The following is an 18,363-nucleotide window of genomic DNA, read 5'->3' on the forward strand; positions in this document are numbered from 1 at the left end:
TTAACCTATCTGGGGTTCTCACTCTTATTATGTTACAGATCCTAACTTACAGGTGGGCTGTGTATTTTTCAAAAGAAAAATACTCTTTTCATTTGAATGTCTGGTCCTTGGAAGCTTCTTTCTCATAGGAACCATGAGATAAATGGGGGTTTGGTTCCCAAGCCAGCTCTCAAAAGCCTACTCACCTGGGACAGCAACTGAGACAGCACATTTACAATGAAAACCAGTGGAAGAAAGAAAGCATTCAGGCACCCTCACCACTGGGAACCCAACAAGCTGCCTCTGTGAGCAGTAGTTTCTGTTGAGGCTGGAGATATTGCAAAGATGGTTCCAGCAAGAGAGTGGACAGGGCCAATGAATGCAGACAGAGAACTGGGAAGCCAGCAGTGTTATACTCAGGCCTTCTTCCCAAGGCCCAAAAGGCGACACCCATGCAGGCCTCGGTCTTCTGAAGTCTGCACTGGCAGAGAAGAGAGTTGAGCTCTTGTACTCAGGTGTTGCATTTATAAGGCCTGGATTAAGTAGAATAACCAATTTTAGGTTAGAGATAGCAGAGTTATTAAATATTGATTGGATATCAAAGTAAAAATTAGTTAACAGTCAATCAGAATTGATTAACCTTAGGTTGGCGGCATAATATTGGAACAGAGTAGAAACTTGGGGACCAGCTCTTCTTTATCTCTTTATCCAGAAAAGTAGGAAAGACAAGGGGATAGTGAAGGACAGCCATAAAAATACATTGCAAATGCTTTACCAGTCTTAGGGGTGTGTGTGTGTGTGTGTGTGTGTGTGTGTGTGTGTGTGTGCAACACTACACAGGAGCCTAAGTATTCCCAGAGGTTCTTGGTTAAGGACACAAAACGGTGGCCAGGGAATGGGGGGTGGGGGCGGGGTGGGGAGTGAGGCATTTGCTTTGGGTGCAAAATTTAAGGGGGAGCCAAAAAACTCAGTAATCAAGGCCAAAAAAAAAAATCTTATTTTTTAAACTCTAAATTAATGCCAAAAATCCACAATAAGTACAAAAAAATTTTAAACATAGCCAGGATCTACACCAGTGCCATGCTGAAGTGTGTTAGAGCCTGAGGCAAAAGGAAAATTGTTAGAAACCATGTTGTCTTTGTTTAAAACTTTGATATTTTGTTCATTGTGGAGATTTTACATTAGTTTTGATTCTTTTAATGTTGCATTAAAATACTATTTATCTTTGTTACTGAGTTTTTTGGTGCCCCTTTAAATTTGGCACCCAAGTAGGTGCCTCACTCACCTCACCCTGTCCCTCCCTTGAGGACTGGTCAGAAGTGGGGCTTCTCATCTAACTCCCAGGCCACCATCTATGGAGGCCTATTAGCAGGCACCACATCTCAGTTTCCCTCCAAAATGTCCCACCTCCTTCTCCTTGGTTTCTGGAAACAGGGAGAAGTGTTCAAGATCTTACACCTTGTTCTCATCCTCAGCTGTCTCCCAACTCTTGGGCGCAAAGATTTGCATCCTTCCTTTAAAATCAAGAGAGGTGGCAGAGATGAATGGGTACCAAAACCCTCTGGTGAGAGAGGGCAAGCAGGGTACCGTCCTGCTAATGAAATGAAACCTCACACAATTCACTGCTTTGATTATCTGAAACTCCAGCATTTGGGAAAACAGATGTGTGAAAAAGGAATTTTCCTCGGCTTTCCTGAGGGAGTGTGGGCAAGGAAGTCATTTAAGGACACATGGTAAAGGAGAAAGAAAGTGCCTGGAACTCTGAGGGCCTGGGACACCCCACTTCAGCCGCTGTCATTCCTCCCTGGGCCTGCGATGGTGGGCGGCCCCCGAGAAGGCCAGCCTGAGCCCCTGCTGCACTGTTCTGCCCTGAGCCTGGCAGTCACCAAGGCCTTTCCCCTTGAGTTTGGGGCTCAGAGGCGACCTAACACAGAAGTGGGCATGACTGCTCCAGCCTGTGCTGAGCGGGTGCTCTTCCAGGAAGCCTCCTAGCTGTGGCCACAGGAAAGGCCCCTCATTCGAGGGACCTGAAGCCAGGCAGGCAGCCAACCCTCCCAAGTCAGGGAGCACACCTCCCTCTGACCACCATCCACACTGTCCACCTCTGGGAACTGAGGCAGGGACATAGCTGGACACACAGTTATTTCGTCTTGTTGATTTTGTTCATTTGCTTGCAGCAAACTCAGTGATCAATTCTGGAAAGTTTGAGGGACATTCCTGGTGGTGACCTGAAGACGCCAAAACCACGCTCACTGCCCCTTCCCTCCCTTTTCTGTTTTTCTTTCTTTGTTGCTTCTTCCCCTCCTTTATTCCTAACTCGTCCTCTCCTTCTGTACTTCCTTTCATTACTTATCTCCTGCTTTCCTTCCTCTCCTTTCCTTCTTCCTTCAATCCTATCAGAGAGGATGAAAGTCTCCACTCCTAAGAACTCAGACTGATACACCAACCCACCAGTTCCCTGTGTATCCTAGCAAACTTAAGCTCCTTCCTGCCTTAAGGATTTAAGCTGCGGATGGGGCTTCCCTGAAAGCCCAGTTGGTAGAGAATCCGCCTGTAATGCAGGAGACCCTGGTTCAGTTCTTGGGTTGGGAAGATCTGCTGGAGAAGGAATAGGTTACCCACTCCAGTATTCTGGCCTGGAGAATTCCATGGACGGTATAGCCCATGGGGTCACAAAGAGTCGGACATGACCGAGCGACGTTCACTTTCAGGAAATGCTAACTGCTGACCTAACCACTCCCTTGCCACACTGTCCCCCATAACATGTAACTTGGAAGAACAAAACCATTCTGTAGAGCAGGGGGTCCTCAGCCTTTGAGCGCTAATGCCTGATGATCTGAGGTGGAGCTGATGTAATAATAATTACACATAATAATAAGAATTAAAGTACACAATAAATGTAATGTGCTTGGATCATCCCCAAACCATCTCCCCGCTCCCCACCGCCAATCTGTGGAAAAACTTTTTCAGGAACCTGGTCCTTGGTGCCAAAAAGATTGGGGACCACTGCTGCGAACTGCATCCCCCTAGAGTAGTGGCACCCCACTCCAGTACCCTTGCCTGGAAAATCCCATGGACAGAGAAGCCTGGTAGGCTGCAGTCCATGGGGTCGCTAGGAGTCGGACACAACTGAGCAACTTCACTTTCACTTTTCACTTTCATGCATTGGAGAAGGAAATGGCAAGCCACTCCAGTGTTCTTGTCTGGAGAATCCCAGGGACGGGGGAGCCTGGTGGGCTGCTATCTATGGGGTTGCACAGAGTCGGACACGACTGAAGCGACTTAGCAGCAGCAGCAGCAGCAGAGACCTTAGGGACCCAAGCCCTAACAATCTGTAATGGCCCGGCTTTGCTGTATCAGGCCCTTCTATGCGGTGCCACGAGCTACTCCATAACTGGGCACTGATCTAGGGCTTTGTGACAGCTCCTCTGTTTTAAGCAATAGTAAATTCACCCTACAAAGTCAGAAAGGGAGCTTTTAGATGGCTGCTGTCAATTTTATTGCTTTATCCTAGTTACTAGGATAGACTCTGTAGCTGCAGTGGGTTTACTGGTTTTATGTATCACATGTTGTTGCTGCTCTGACAAGCTACTCCTATAAAAATGTGTTATGATTGCATGTTGTAGCTCAGTGAGCTGACCGTGCATTTCAAAGTGTACTGAAGCAAACAGCGATGAAGTCCATAAAAACCGACTGGCCTCCATCAGAGGATGCTCTGAATGAACTGCAGCTCCCACAGTCTGAGAGCAAATTATACCTTTCCTCTGTGCCAGCGGCCCTGGCTGCTAACTGAACACAGCACTGACCCAAACGTAGGCATTATCTATGTGTCCATGTAAAATTCCAGGACAGGAAACTGTCGCGTTACTTCTACTTATCTAATTCCCCAATAGGCGACGCTTGCAATTTTGAAGTTTAGAAAAGTATGAAATAAATGGCTTTACAATACTTTCATATATTACTGTACGATGCAAGAGGGGTGGCTGACATTGCTTTCCATCTGTTCTGAATGCCGAAGAGAAAATTAACTTGAATCGGAGCAAGAGAGGATGTGGTTAGTTCTAGGCAAGTCATGACTGAGGGGGGTCCTGGGTGTTGAGCTAGAATCAATTGCCTGAGACATTAAGAATTAGGATGCCTAATATGATGGGAGTTAGTCTGGCTGCAGAGGAGTCAGCAGCCCAGTGTGACTCCCAGAGCTCTCCAACACTGGTTTATCACCAGAATCATTGGGGAAATTCTTTACAGAACAGATTTCCATGTCCCACCCTGTAGATATTGGGATTCTGTTAGACTGGGGCTGGCCTTGGACTTCTAGCCAAATTATTTCATGTAAAATCCTTCCCTTAACTTTATCCAACAGTAACAGAAATACGTGTCAGATTCCATGAGCTAAAAAACTAGGCCATACATAATGAGAGGAAATGGCCCAACAAAATGGGAAGAAAAGGTTAGGAAGGCTTCCAGTCCAAGACTGAGGCGCCTGAGCAAGCAGCGCATTAGTCTCTTGTGCCATCACCGCCAGGCCACAAGCCTCTGTTCCTCAGCTACCCTGTTCTGCCACCTACCCATCCCCACTCCATTCCAGCTACGGACAACTGCAAATCACTTACTGAATACTGTGCGCCTTGGAAAAAGAATTTGGAAAACTCAGCAGTGGCCACAGGACCAGAAAAGGTCAGTTTTCATTCAATCCCAAAGAAGGGCAATGCCAAAGAATGTTCAAACTACTGCAAAATTGCATTCATTTCACACACTAGTAAAGTAATGCTCAAAATACTCCAAGGTAGACTTCAACAGTACATGAACCAAAAACTTCTAGATGCACAAGCTGGACCTATAAAAGGCAGAGGAACCAGAGATCAAAATGCCAACATCTGTTGGATCATAGAAAATGCAAGAGAATTTCAGAAAAACATCTACTTCTGCTTCATTGACTATGCTAAAGCCTTTGACTGTGTGGATCACAACAAACTGTGGAAAATTCTGAGAGAGATGGGAATACCAGACCACCTTATCCGCCAGCTGAGAAACCCGTATGCAGGTCAAGAAGCGACAGTTAGAACCGGACATGGAACAATGGACTGGTTCCAAATTAGGAAAGGAGTGCATCAAGGCTGTATATGGTCACCCTGCTTATTTAACTTATGTGCAGAGTACATCATGCAAAATGCCAGGCTGGGTGAAGCTCAAGCTGCAATCAAGATTACCAGAAGAAATATCAATAACCTCAGATACGCAGATGACACCACTCTTATGGCAGAAAGCAAAGAGAAACTAAAGTGTCTCTTGATGAAAGAGGAAGAGGAGAGTAAAAAAAGCTGGCTTAAAACTCAACATTTAAAAAACTAAGATCATGGCTTCTGGTGCCATCACTTCATGGCAAATAGATGGGGAAACAGTGGAAACAGTGACAGATTTTATTTTCTTGGGCTCCAAAATCATTGCAGATGGTGAGTGCAACCATGAAATTAAAAGACACTTGCTCCTTGGAAGAAAAGCTATCACCAACCTCGATAGCCTATTAAAAAGCAGAAACATTACTTTGCCAACAAAGGTCTGTATAGTCAAAGCTACGGTTTTTCCAGTAGTCATGTATAGATGTGAGAGCTGGACCACAAAGAAAGCTGAGCACTGAAGAAATGATGCTTTTGAATTGTGGTGTTGGAGAAAACTCTCGAGAGTCCCTTGGATGGCAAGAAGATCAAACCAGTCAATCTTACAGGAAATCAGTCCTGACTATCCAATGGAAGGACTGATGTTGAAGTTGAAACTCCAATACTTTGACCACCTGATGCGAAGAACTGACTCATTTGAAAGACCCTGATCACTTCATGGGAAATAGATGGGGAAACAGTGGAAACAGTATCAGACTTTATTTTGGGGGGCTCCAAAATCACTGCAGATGGTGATTGCAGCCATGAAATTAAAAGACGCTTACTCCTTGGAAGGAAAGTTATGACCAACCTAGACAGCATATTCAAAAGCAGAGACATTACTTTGCCAACAAAGGTCTGTCTAGTCAAGGCTATGGTTTTTCCTATGGTCATGTATGCATGTGAAAGTTGGACTGTGAAGAAGGCTGAGCACCAAAGAATTGATGCTTTTGAACTGTGGTGTTGGAGAAGACTCTTGAGAGTCCCTTGGACTGCAAGCAAATCCAACCAGTCCATTCTAAAGGAGATCAGTCCTGGGTGTTCATTGGAAGGACTGATGCTGAAGCTGAAGCTCCAATACTTTGGCCACCTCATGTGAAGAGTTGAGTCATTGGAAAAGACTCTGATGCTGGGAGGGGTTGGGGGCAGGAGGAGAAGGGGACAACAGAGGATGAGATGGCTGGATGGCATCACCGACTCGATGGACGTGAGTTTGAGTGAACTCCGGGAGCTGGTGATGTGCAGGGAGGCCTGGCGTGCTGCAGCCCACGGAGTCACAAAGAGTCGGACACGACTGAGCGACTGAACTGAATCTACCATTTTTATATTGGTTTTAAAAAGCCCTTGTTGCTCTTGAAAAATTAAACAGTGAACTACATTGAACACTCACCTCTCGCTGCCCACCTCTTCTTCCATTTTTACATAATATTCTCTAAACACTTGGCTGTTCAAGACGTGACACTAGATCCTGTAAAGGGAAGCAGAGGACAGGGAACCACCTGAGCATTCATCCATCTCCCCCTTCTCCATTCATGTCAGTTCATGGGCTCTCTAAATAGCTTGGGACATTCTTTTTTCTCTTTCTACTCTTCTTGGAAACCATCTAAATATACAACAAGAGATAAAGGATTAAATAAGGTAAATCCCACCCAAGACACTCTATGTTCTTGGGTGGGATAAGAGCATAAGCATGCTGATACTACCAGGAATTAAGAAACACACATTAAAATAAGGTTTATATCTAGTAGTCTGGCAAAAAAAAAGGAGACTGGATACCAGTGTAGGTGGGATGTGAGCTTATAGGAACCGCACACACTGCTTAGGGGTGTAGACTGGTGTAGCTATTGTAGGACCATGAGGCAAAAATTCATCAAATTAAATACATTACTCACCAATCCAATGCTGGGTGTGTATGACAAGAAAATTTCACAATTCCACAGTGGTATTCAGTGCAGCATTGTTTCTTTAGGGGCGAGTTCAAAGCCATCTGAGGGGCCATCACTAGGGAAATAGGCATTTAAAACATCTAAGACGCACACCACGAGGCATCATCCAGTAACCGGAAGTGGTGAGTTGGACACAGCTACAGCAACGTAGCGGAATCTTAAGCATACAGCGTTGGAGGAGGTCATGGAGAGGACATGATCACCAGTTGACCTGCAGGTGGACCCATCAATTGGAGTCTCCTTGTCCCCCTCCCCTGTCCTCATAAAGTATGTGTGGTGCTCCCACAGGAGGAGTCGTTTTCAAGGACTTGGCCTTGAGAGCAAGGTGCCAAGATCATCTGCATGTTATACATGCCTGAATCCTGTCAAGGCCTCTATGTTAACTTTCAAGACCCTGGCAGGTGGGTGCAGAGATCCCCTTGTCCCGTGGCCACAGAGGAGAAGCCTTGTCGGTGAGCTTCCCTGCTTATAAACCTGCCACCTACCACTCAGGCTGCTGTCTCTTAGGTCTCTCCTTGTCCTCCATGTAGGAGAGCTAGCTTGTGAACCAACATATAGACCTTAATGGAAAAAACAAGCAAACAAACACCCAAACGACTTATTAACATGATTTTCATAAATTAAAAATACATGTAAACAGAAAAATGATACTTACATTTTTTAAGAACACAAACAATTAACATAGTTGCCTATGGGGCAGGAGGAGGCTGGATGGGAGTGTAGGGGTAAGTTAAATGAATCCTGGCTCCAAGGTCGATGAGCCAAGACTTTAGAGCAGGATGACCTCAAACATGCGAGTCTGAGGTTCTCTACTTGTGCACGTGTACATGAGAGAAAATACTGTCACATCTTTAATATGAAATACCATGTGGTCGTTACATAGTATTGCAGGATACTCAGACACACTGAAATCTATATTTGATTTAATACTAAGCAGAAGTTACCCAACATCATGCCGACTATTATTTTTTTTTTTTGTTAAAATAAAATTCCATATAAATTGAAGAATAAAAGTGTCTGGGGAAGGGCAGTGACTTAAATTTTTATTTTTATTTTTTTTTTTGCTTTTCTATATTTGTAATTTGCCTTCACTTGACCATGTATTGCACAATAAAGAAAAATAAGAATTTTTAAAGACTTTTTTGGTTTTCACAACAGTGCAAGAATAAAGAGATGGTGAGGATTTTCAGTACTGAAAAAGGAGGTGGGCTTTTTCTAAAGCTTTGCGATTTCAAAGGCAAAAGCTTAAGCCCAAGCTTCTTGGATTGCTCTTTCCTTTCCCTTGAGAACAGGAGCCATGGGTGTTCTAAGGATCCCCCTGGAAAGGGACAGCAGGCCAAGGGGCTGAGAGTCGTCTTACTGGGTGGCCTTGAGCTGACAGACATGGGAGGCCATCCCTGCCCTCAGTCCCCCGCATGAGAAAATCTGCCTCCAGCTGAGGAAAGTCACTTCAGCACAACAGTTTCACACAGTATTCGTATTCCAAAGAGACAGAACTTGCAGGCAAAGGATATTTCTTTAGACTGGTTACAGCTGGAGGAAATGGCGATGCCAGCTCACATATGACGGCTGGGTAGTGGCAGCATGCTTGCTTTAGGCCTTGCAAACAACTTCTTTCTTCACCTCCAGGTTCTGACAGCCATCTCTTCAGTGCTTCAGTGCAACAGCCAATGACTTTGGGAGATGCTTTCAGCTTTATAATATTAAGAGCCTTTTTGTAAAGCTCTGTGGAGCAGTTCCTAGAAACCGTACGCAACAGATCTTCTTCCTTTTCCCCTACATCTGAACAGACTCAATGGCATGTCACAAAACATGCAGGGAACTTCGGTCTTGGGAACAGAGTCCCTTATTGATGTGTTTGCCTGCATCCAAGTATTGGGATTGACAGCCCCATTGCAGCCTCTGACGTTATGAGAGGGCGATCTTGTTTTTTGGAATGCATGGTCCCAGCAATTCATGAGATGCTGCTGCGTGTTTTTTTTCTAATGAATGGTGTTAAAGCCTCCAGTCCAGGGTCTGAGGTGTATGAACTGCCAGAGAAACTGAACCTGGGCCAAATGATTGATTTTCAGTAGAAAAAACAAGTAACGAAACCAAAGTTCAACAAAGCTGTGGTGATTTCCAGCTTTCCTAGATACATGAGATGCATCCAATACTAACTGAGGTAGGAGGTAGAAAGAGAGAGGAATACACAAAATGATGACATTGAGGAAAGTGTTAAGAACACACTGGTAGGAAGGAAATTAAATTGAGCGAACTGCCCTACCGTTGAGTTGCTTAATGTCCAGCCTATACTGAAGCAAGCGAATTTCCAGTTAATAGAGCTATATTTTTTCATGTAACATTTGTGTTGTGAACCAAAAATCTAGAAGGGAAATTGCCTACTGATTAATTACAACTAATAAAGGATCCCTATTACAGAGAACGATTAGCTTCCTTGGCTCATGGCTTCCCACTAATCATCAGGTTTGTAATTTTGCATGATATGGTTTTTCTGCATATAAACTTAAAAAGAGAAAATGAGGTAGCTTATTCAGAGGGGCCTGGATCTGAATTCAAGTGCATGATACCTGGTAATGTTTAGAATGGTCAAGAGCTTCAGAACCAGAAAAATCGACATCCTAAAGTAAGCTGTCTTTATAGGGTGTGTGTTAAGCAAATCATACAGCCTGTCCGGGCCTGTTTGCTCCTCAGTAAAATGGGGATGCCATCACCATCTGGTTTCAGGCTGGTGTTGGGGCTCAGAGAAGATGGCAGATAAAACCCATGTTGCCCAGCACTAAGTGTGCACACAGAGTAGGCAGACAATAAACGTGAGGTTGCTTCGTTCCATCCTGATGTCTTCTTGGTTTTTAATTATAAGGGCGGAGATCGGATGGAAGGAAAAGAAAGATGAGAGAACACAATGGTAACGGATGGAGCAAAAGTTTTGGGAGAACTGGAGGAGGAGTGGAGTCTACTTAAAGGCAGACAGTCTCGCAGAAAGGAACACTGTTTCAGTTTTTAAAAAATTAGCAAACCTTTCAGCTTTCCACTCACCAAAAGGGAGCTGCAGAAAACCACCCTTTCCACAAGAGTCACAATTCAGTCATGTTTTGGAGATGCTATGCATGTGTGTAGATGGGGGGGGGGGGGGTCGGAAAAACTTAATAGTCATTATGTTTTCATGCTAAATTTTTATTTCAATGTTATGCAACTGCATAAGTATAAATATTTGTTCAATATACAACAATTATGACATCCATAGGGAATTCCTTAGAGAAAATAAGACTGCAAACACTTTATTGCACAGATCCTAACAAACTTTAAGCTGGTAAATCTACAGCTGGGAGTACTAGCGAGGAGCACACCTTACAATCACAGGAGACCGACCAAACAGAACACAGGAGAATTTCTACCATCTGACTGGAGAGGTTTACAACAACAGACAGGTATTACACAAATGCAATCTTAGGGACTCTGTAGCCATCCAAAATGCAAAAACATATTTGGCAAAAATGAAAATACACTATACAAAATATACATTTTAAAATATCATTTGTAAACAAGCAGCTAGTTGTGCTTTAAAGAAAACTGGACAGTTAAAAAGCAAAGGCTGTAAACCATACACTACCTCCCCGACAGACCTGTCTAGATGTCTGGGCGCAGAAGGGTTGGGTTATGACAGCCGCCGAATGCAGGTATGAATTATAAATGTTGAGACCATTTTTGAAACCCATTTAAGTTCTTTCAAAATATTTGTTTCTTCTACAATTCACAACATAGTGATGGGGAATGGCTAGAACCTTATGGGAAAAAAGTTAGGGGCAAGGAAGAGAGTTTTTCCACCACTGTCAACTCATTTTACAATGAAGGACAACCAAGCAATTGTTTTTGGAGTGGAGTTTATAGCCTCACTAAATGATTTACAATCCACAGGGATGTAAGATGATGCTGTGCTTAGGTGAACAATTTTATAGCCTGAAGATACTAAGATATCCCTGCGGGGAGCGGGGTTGGGTGCTGGACTAGTATTTACTGGTGATTTTTTCTCTTACAAAACAGAACAAAAATCCTGCTATGGATCCCAAGCATCTTATAAATGCTTATCTGTGTGTATTTTCTCTTAGTGCTTAGTACTTACGCCAGCAAGTGCTGTCTTACAATACAAAACAAGCCACCAGGAAAACTGCAACAAAAAACACAAAGACCCCCTCAGCACTAAAATCATTGGACAAATCCTACATATTCCATGGTATACAAAATTTAAATAAGGCTTAGCAAAAGTAAAAAGGACAGTCACATTCAAGCACCAAATAGCTCCAAGTCTTTTTATTACAAAAATGCTGCTCTTTATTAATACAGTATATATATTTTTTGCATACAAATAAAGAGACCATGTTATGAAATGTATGGAGCTACTTGATGCACCAGAAATGAATGTGAAACCCAGGAACTTGCTAAAAACAGCAAGCTTCATCTACAACATAAGGCCCCAGCTATGTATTAAAATGTATCTGATGTCCTGATTATTCCTTAAAATATATGCTATGATGCCAAAATCCATACCCCCTCCACTTTTCCTCAAAAAAGCAAAGTGAAAACCTCTTCCAATGCCTAGTGCTTATTAATCAACCTAAATACGAGCAGATTTGTGTGCGGCCAGTTATTTTCTGTTTTGTTCAACAGCAGGGCGGGCGCAGAACTACTACAAAATGTGTGCTTCTTGGACTAGCGACTCATAGCATAAAGGCCTGAGTTTATTTAAGAGCATGAGAAGGAGGGAAAGCAGAACAGAAATAAAAGTCAACGTGTGTTTATAGCCCTCGCTCTACCTATAGTGAAGAGTCGACACCCACATCCACACACAAGGACAACTGGCCTTGGAGACAGTTGGGCCCAGGATCAAAATGGCCATTAGTGAAATGAAAACGGCTAGCTCCATCTGTTGTGGCCATTCCTGATGGAGCAGCATTCCAGACGCAGTGATTCGAGTCATTCTTGCTTTAGATCTGGAAATATAGGTAGCCAGATACAGCGCTATCAAAATTTCTGGTTAAAAATACACATACAAACTCACCATCTAGTGTATTTCAGGCTTTCTTCCACCATCAACTCTACTCAGAATGTTTTAACTTGGAAAAAAATGTAGCCTTGCAAGAGTCTTTTCAACCACAGACCAAAACACGTGGGTGGATGTGTATATACATGAATATGGGTGCATCTATATTTTAACAAACACCATTTTAGCCATTTCGCTTCATGACTGCATCATGATCAATGGTAGAGCAAAAATCCTACTTAAAGAAAACCCAAAAGTTGTAGTAAATGACGCCATCAGCAGCAAGGTATCAACTCTACACCCCAAACCAAACACATTGCTAGATATTTACAGAGAAAATCTTTTCCCTCAACAACCCTCAACCTCAACCAGAAAGAATTTTTTTGTTTTTTTTTTGTTTTATTTTGTACAAACACTATCTGGTAAGTTTGCCGGTTCCAATTTGGGAAGGCATTTGGAAGAAGGTCCCCTCTTTCTCTGTCTCTTGTCTCCTCGCTTCTTCAGTGAGGCTCCAGGCTCTGCCGATAGCAGGGGGGTGGTGTCCCACGATGCTGGTTTCCAAGGTAGTCAAGACGCAGTGACACACGCAGGGTGGGTTTCCCCAGTGCCGCCCGGGCCTGCCCCATCACAAGGCCTTTTTGTTGGGGCTGCCGCGCAAACTCTCTTTCCCCCGCCTCTGTCGCAGCCCAGTGTCCTTCTCAGAAGGAAGAATGACGGGGCGCTCAGTGCTTGGAGCGGGGGATGGCTTGGCCGCCTCTCTGCTCACATTCTGGTTCCTGGTCTGAGCTGGCTGGGTGGGGGCTGGCTCCTTCCCTTTGGTTTCTCCCACGGCGGTGGTTACTGAGAGGGCCCTGTCCCGGTGGCTGGTGCCCACCACCAGGCCAGGGCTGGGGTGCTGGGACTCCAGAGTGGCGGCTGAGCTACGGAAGGATGGCAAGGAGTCGCTCTTGGTCATTTGGGTTCTGCCACTCCCGCTAGGCAGGGGTTTCTGCTGGTCCCTGCTGCTGGAGGCTGGGCATTCTGCTGCAGGCCCGCTGGCCTTGGCAGAGGTGTTGCTGGAGGTGGTAGAAGTCTCTGGAACTGCTGGTCTGGCCTCAGGAAAGCCACAGGAATAGCTCTGAGACTTCCCTGGGAGGGTGGCACAGCCGAGAGAGCTCTGCACTGTGGCTGAAGGTGACCGCTTCATGCCGCTGGGCTTGCTCGCCTCGGTCAGTGGCTTCTGGGGACCGAGCCCTTTCCCCTTGGCCTCTGGCCAGCCCTTCCCAGCGGCTGCTGCCGGCTGCTCCGCACCCTTGGGCCCAGCCTCGCTGTGCACCGAGGACAAGCCAGCCCCTGGCTTCTCCCCATCCGCAGGGGTGTAAAGTGCTTCAGTGCGTTTCTTGCCTTCAGACTTGCCGGCGTCAGCACTGGTGGCCAGCGGACTCGGGCTCCTGTCTGTCTGTTTGCACAGAGGGGGACAATCTTTCACAGTGGATGGTGTGGGGGCCTTTGGAGACAGGTTTTGCCTTTCCCTGACGGTGGGAAGTTTCTGGTCCACTGACTCACTGGCCCCGAGGAGTCCTCGCCCAGGTGGATGTCCGAGCATCTCCAGTGCCTCTGGGGGACACCCAGCGCTGGGGGGTCTCAGCTTTGTGTCTAGAGGACCCCCTTCTGTGGGCAGGGGGACTGAGCGCCCACTGGCTCCCTGGCCGATCACTTCACGGGCTGTTTTCTGGGGACTTGGGAGGACAGGGAACTCCTCTGATACACCCTTACCACTCCCCACCCCCGCTCTGCCGAGGGTCGGAGCGCCAGGCTCTTTGCTCACTGCAGCCTCAGCACTCGGCTTCTGGGAGGAGAGGGGCTGGTCTGGGAACTTAGACTTTGGAGGGCCCAGGTCGGGGTCAGACCTGGGCTTGTGGCTACTGCTGTCACTGGGCACAGCAGTGGGCCTGAGAGCATCCTGGAAGCTGGAGTCTGTAGCACAGGGCGTGCTCCCTGGCAGAGAGGCAGCAGGGTGGCTGGGCAGAATGCGGTGCTGACAAGCCAGGCCAGGGAGCTCTTTGGTGGGGGGTGAGGGCTGACAGCTACTGGTGAGGTGCTTTTGTGGGAGCTGCTCTTTCCTTTCTGGTTCTCTGGGACCCAGCTGAGAACTACTGGTGACATGCTTTTGTGGAGGCTGTTCTTTCCTTTCCAGTTCCTTGGGACCCAGCTGAGAACTACTGGTGAGGTGCTTCTGCAAACACTGTTCTTTCCCTTCCAGTTCCTTGGGACCTGGCTGAGAGTTACTGGTGAGGTGCTTTTGTGGGGGCTGTTCTTTCCTTTCTAGTTCCTTGGGACCCACCTGAGAACTACTGGTGAGGTGCTTTTGCAAACATTGTTCTTTCCTTTCTGGTTCCTTGGGACCCAGCTGAGAGGTACTGGTGAGGTGCTTTTGCAAACACTGTTCTTTCCTTTCCAGTTCCTTGAGACCCGGCTGAGAACTACTCGAGAGGTGCTTTTGCAGGGGCTGTTCTTTCATTTCTGGTTCATTGGGACTCAGCTGAGAGCTACTGGTGACATGCTTTTGTGGAGGCTGTTCTTTCCTTTCCAGTTCCTTAGGACCTGGTTGAGAACTACTGGTGAGGTGCTTTTGCAGAGGCTGTTCTTTCCTTTCCAGTTCCTTGGAACCCGGCTGAGAACTACTGGTGACATGCTTTTGCAGAGGCTGTTCTTTCCTTTCCAGTTCCTTAGGACCTGGCTGAGAACTACTGGTGACATGCTTTTGCAGAGGCTGTTCTTTCCTTTCCAGGTCCTTGGGACCTGGCTGAGAACTACTGGTGAGGTGCTTTTGTGGGGACTGTTCTTTCCTTTCTAGTTCCTTGGGACCCACCTGAGAACTACTGGTGAGGTGCTTTTGCAAACATTGTTCTTTCCTTTCTAGTTCCTTGGGAACCAGCTGAGAACTACTGGTGAGGTGCTTTTGCAGGGGCTGTTCTTTCATTTCTGGTTCCTTGGGACTCAGCTGAGAACTACTGGTGACATGCTTTTGTGGAGGTTGTTCTTTCCTTTCCGGTTCCTTGGGACCCAGCTGAGAGGTACTGGTGAGGTACTTTTGCAAACACTGTTCTTTCCTTTCCAGTTCCTTGAGACCCGGCTGAGAACTACTCAAGAGGTGCTTTTGCAGGGGCTGTTCTTTCATTTCTGGTTCCTTGGGACTCAGCTGAGAGCTACTGGTGACATGCTTTTGTGGAGGCTGTTCTTTCCTTTCCAGTTCCTTAGGACCTGGTTGAGAACTACTGGTGAGGTGCTTTTGCAGAGGCTGTTCTTTCCTTTCCAGTTCCTTGGGACCCGGCTGAGAACTACTGGTGACATGCTTTTGCAGAGGCTGTTCTTTCCTTTCCAGTTCCTTAGGACCTGGTTGAGAACTACTGGTGAGGTGCTTTTGCAGAGGCTGTTCTTTCCTTTCCAGGTCCTTGGGACCTGGCTGAGAACTACTGGTGACATGCTTTTGCAGAGGCTGTTCTTTCCTTTCCAGTTCCTTAGGACCTGGCTGAGAACTACTGGTGACGTGCTTTTGCAGAGGCTGTTCTTTCCTTTCCGGTTCCTTGGGACTGTCTTTCTGAACAGACTGGAAACCAGAAAGCCTTCTACTCTTCTCACTCTCTGGCCTGGGCGGCTCCAGAGACCGCCTGGTAGAAGCAGGTTCCATCTTGGATTCCAGGCCACTCTCTGCGCCCAGCTCTCTCTCACAAGGAGCCCCCGCAGAGCGCAAAGAGGAGTCCGCTCTGGCCAGCAGCCTCACCTCCTCTCGGCCATCTCTGGGCTTTGCTCTCCCACAAGGCCCACATGCTTTCTCCAAGGCCTGGATCTGGGTGGAGACATCCGGGTGGGTCCTCCCCACCACAGGGAGGGTTTGGGAGCTGTCGCTGGGTTTAGCAGCTTCTGGGGGACACAGTTCCTTGGAGGGGTTTCTGCGGATGTCGGACCTCACAGCTGACCACTCGCTCCTAACTACTGACGGGCCCCTTTCGGACAACTCTCTGCCACTCGGCTTCTCCCTGGAAGGGACACTTTCAGGCGAGAGTGGGCTGAGGGATCTAGATGCATTGGCGCCTTGGAGGTTCTGCCCTGGGAAGGGAAGGAGCTTAACGTCAGGGCTGCGGTCTTGGTGTTGGCTGGGGTGGCCCTCTCCCTGCTGAGGATGGTTCTCCATGATGGTCGCTGGGGCACGGGCTGCCTGGGAGACCTTCTTGTCCAGCTTCAGCTCTGGGTCAGGCGGGGCAGCCACTGGTGAACTCTGCAGACCCCGACTGGACGGTGGGAACCGGGGCTCAAGCAGATAGGATTTGTTCACCTTGAAGCTGGCAGGGGAGGACTCTCTCTGACCCGCAGTGTCAGCCTTCCTCCCTGCACTGTTGGGGAGAGCCAGGGGCACGGGGGACTCCGCATCACTGCCTGGGCTGGGGCTCTGGGCAGGCTCCGGGGAAGGCAGCTCTGTCTTGGAGGCCTGAGGTCCCGACAGGAGAGCGATGTCCAAGGTGCCTTCAATGGGCTTCAGGCACGACACAGACCTCCCTTCCAGCTTGTACTCGGAGGGGCTTTTCCGGACAGGCGACTCTGGGGCAGCCAAGCCTGGCTTCTCTGTTCCACTGTCCACCCGGCCAGAAAGGGCCTTGAGAGGGACAAAGGAGACGGCGCTGAGCTGAGCTGCGTGGGCGCTGCTGATGAACGGTGTGCGGCCCTCGGAGGCTGGCGGGGCCTCCTGCTGCCCTCCCACGGGCCGGCCCAGGCTCCCAGGCAGGCACTCCTGGGCACTGGCCGTCACCTTGGGCTTGAGCACAGAGCAGAGGCTCTCGTCTTTGTCTTCGAGGGACATCTTCTTTCGGAGGTAATCGATGTTGGCCAACTTGCCGTCTAACTTCTCACACCGCAGACCCTCCTTGGCCTGGGGGACCTTCTCTGCGGTGTCCCCCTTCCCAGAGGTGGACCTGTGGGTGGTGTGACAGAGGCCGTCTTGGAGGGGGCTGTGCGTCGAGGCTCGTTTGAGGTCACAGGTGGTCCCCTGGCCGTGGTCCCCAGCTGCCGTTGCCCCCTCAGAGGTGACACCCTCGCTGGCCCGCACGTTGGCCTGCTTGTGGAGAGCATCTTTCAAAAGGCTGGACAGGGGCTGGGCCTCCTGCACGGCTGCTTTGCTTTCAAAATGATTTGACCTCTCTGAAGCTTTCGGATAGATTTTCTTGTCTCTCTCTTCGAGCCTAAAAGCACAGAGGTTTTCCAAGTCACTGCCGAGTCCGTGGGGCTTTGGACGGGATTCCTGTTTTTCCGAGAGCCCGTCAGGTTTCTTCACCACCACCTTGGCCTTTAGCTTCTCTCGGTCCAGCTCGTCCACAGACTCCTGGCGGCCCAGCTTCCGGGACACGGGGCGTTTCAGGCAGCCCTGCTCCACGGGCCTGGCCCGGCTGAGGGCAGGCGCGTCGCACACATTCTCCTCCAGGCTCTGCAAGGTCACTTCCCGCTGTTGCTGCTCCCGCGGCACCTCCTCCTGGGTGACCTCCAGGCTGTGCTTGCGGGAGCACAGGTGCTTCTTGTCGCCTCCATAGGAGGGAGAGAGCTTCTCCTCCGACTGCACGCGCTTGAGCAGTGGGGACCGAGGGGGTTCTGCACTCTTGGGCCTCACGACGTGCCTGACGATGGTGGGTGGGGAGTGCATTTTGCTGGGAAAGGCTTGAGCCATCTTGGAATTGCCAAGTGAGTGCCCCAGCAGAGGGGATGGGGAGCGCTGCGGGGAGGTGGGCTGTGGGGTTGGAGAGGGTGTCCGGGCCAGTGGAGACAGGGGGATGCTGCCGGCTGACTTCCGCCTTCCTGACCGGTAGCGCTGCCCACTGAGTTTGGGGGCCAGACCATGGAGTGTGCTGGGCCGGATGTGTCCTGACCCCGCTGGGGAGTTGGGAGCGCTGGAGCTTGGGGAGCTGCTCTGGGAGGAGTTAGTGCCTGTGGGTGGGAAACAGGAGACTGTGAGCAAGAGCCCCCTTCCCTTTTCTTCCCAGGCTTTCCGACCCGAGCTGTTTCAGATAAGGGCAGCGAACCGTCTCAGCATCTCAGTCTAGTGAATAAATACTTTTCAGATAAACCTCCCCAAAGGTCAACCCAGTACTTCCTGTCTTTCCTAAGGGACCGAATAGCTATATCTTCTGAACTTCCTGTCAATCCTGTTCTCTGTCAATTACATCCCCACCTTCTCTATTTAAGCCCCTCAACTCCTGCTAGGAGAGGAGGTTCA

At 48.2% G+C, this 18,363-nt stretch overlaps 1 protein-coding gene across 2 annotated transcripts in view; it reads right to left on the reverse strand.

Moving 5' to 3' along the window:
- Nucleotides 1-10,252: 10,252 nt before the first annotated feature.
- The window catches only part of MAST4 (microtubule associated serine/threonine kinase family member 4), a 614,194-nt gene continuing 606,083 nt past the window's right edge, over nucleotides 10,253-18,363 (reverse strand). The window contains exons 30-32 of one of the 2 annotated variants that reach the window (XM_052659092.1): nucleotides 14,772-18,074; nucleotides 14,266-14,705; nucleotides 10,253-14,202 (exon numbers count right to left, since the gene is read on the reverse strand). In XM_052659092.1, the coding sequence (XP_052515052.1) occupies nucleotides 12,748-14,202; nucleotides 14,266-14,705; nucleotides 14,772-18,074 (5,198 nt within the window). In that variant the 3' untranslated portion in view covers nucleotides 10,253-12,747. Of the gene's footprint in view, nucleotides 18,075-18,363 lie in introns of both variants that reach the window. The other variant, XM_052659093.1, reaches the window with a different exon arrangement.

The sequence above is a fragment of the Budorcas taxicolor genome, chromosome 20 (assembly GCF_023091745.1).
Source record: "Budorcas taxicolor isolate Tak-1 chromosome 20, Takin1.1, whole genome shotgun sequence".
Lineage (NCBI taxonomy): Eukaryota > Metazoa > Chordata > Mammalia > Artiodactyla > Bovidae > Budorcas > Budorcas taxicolor.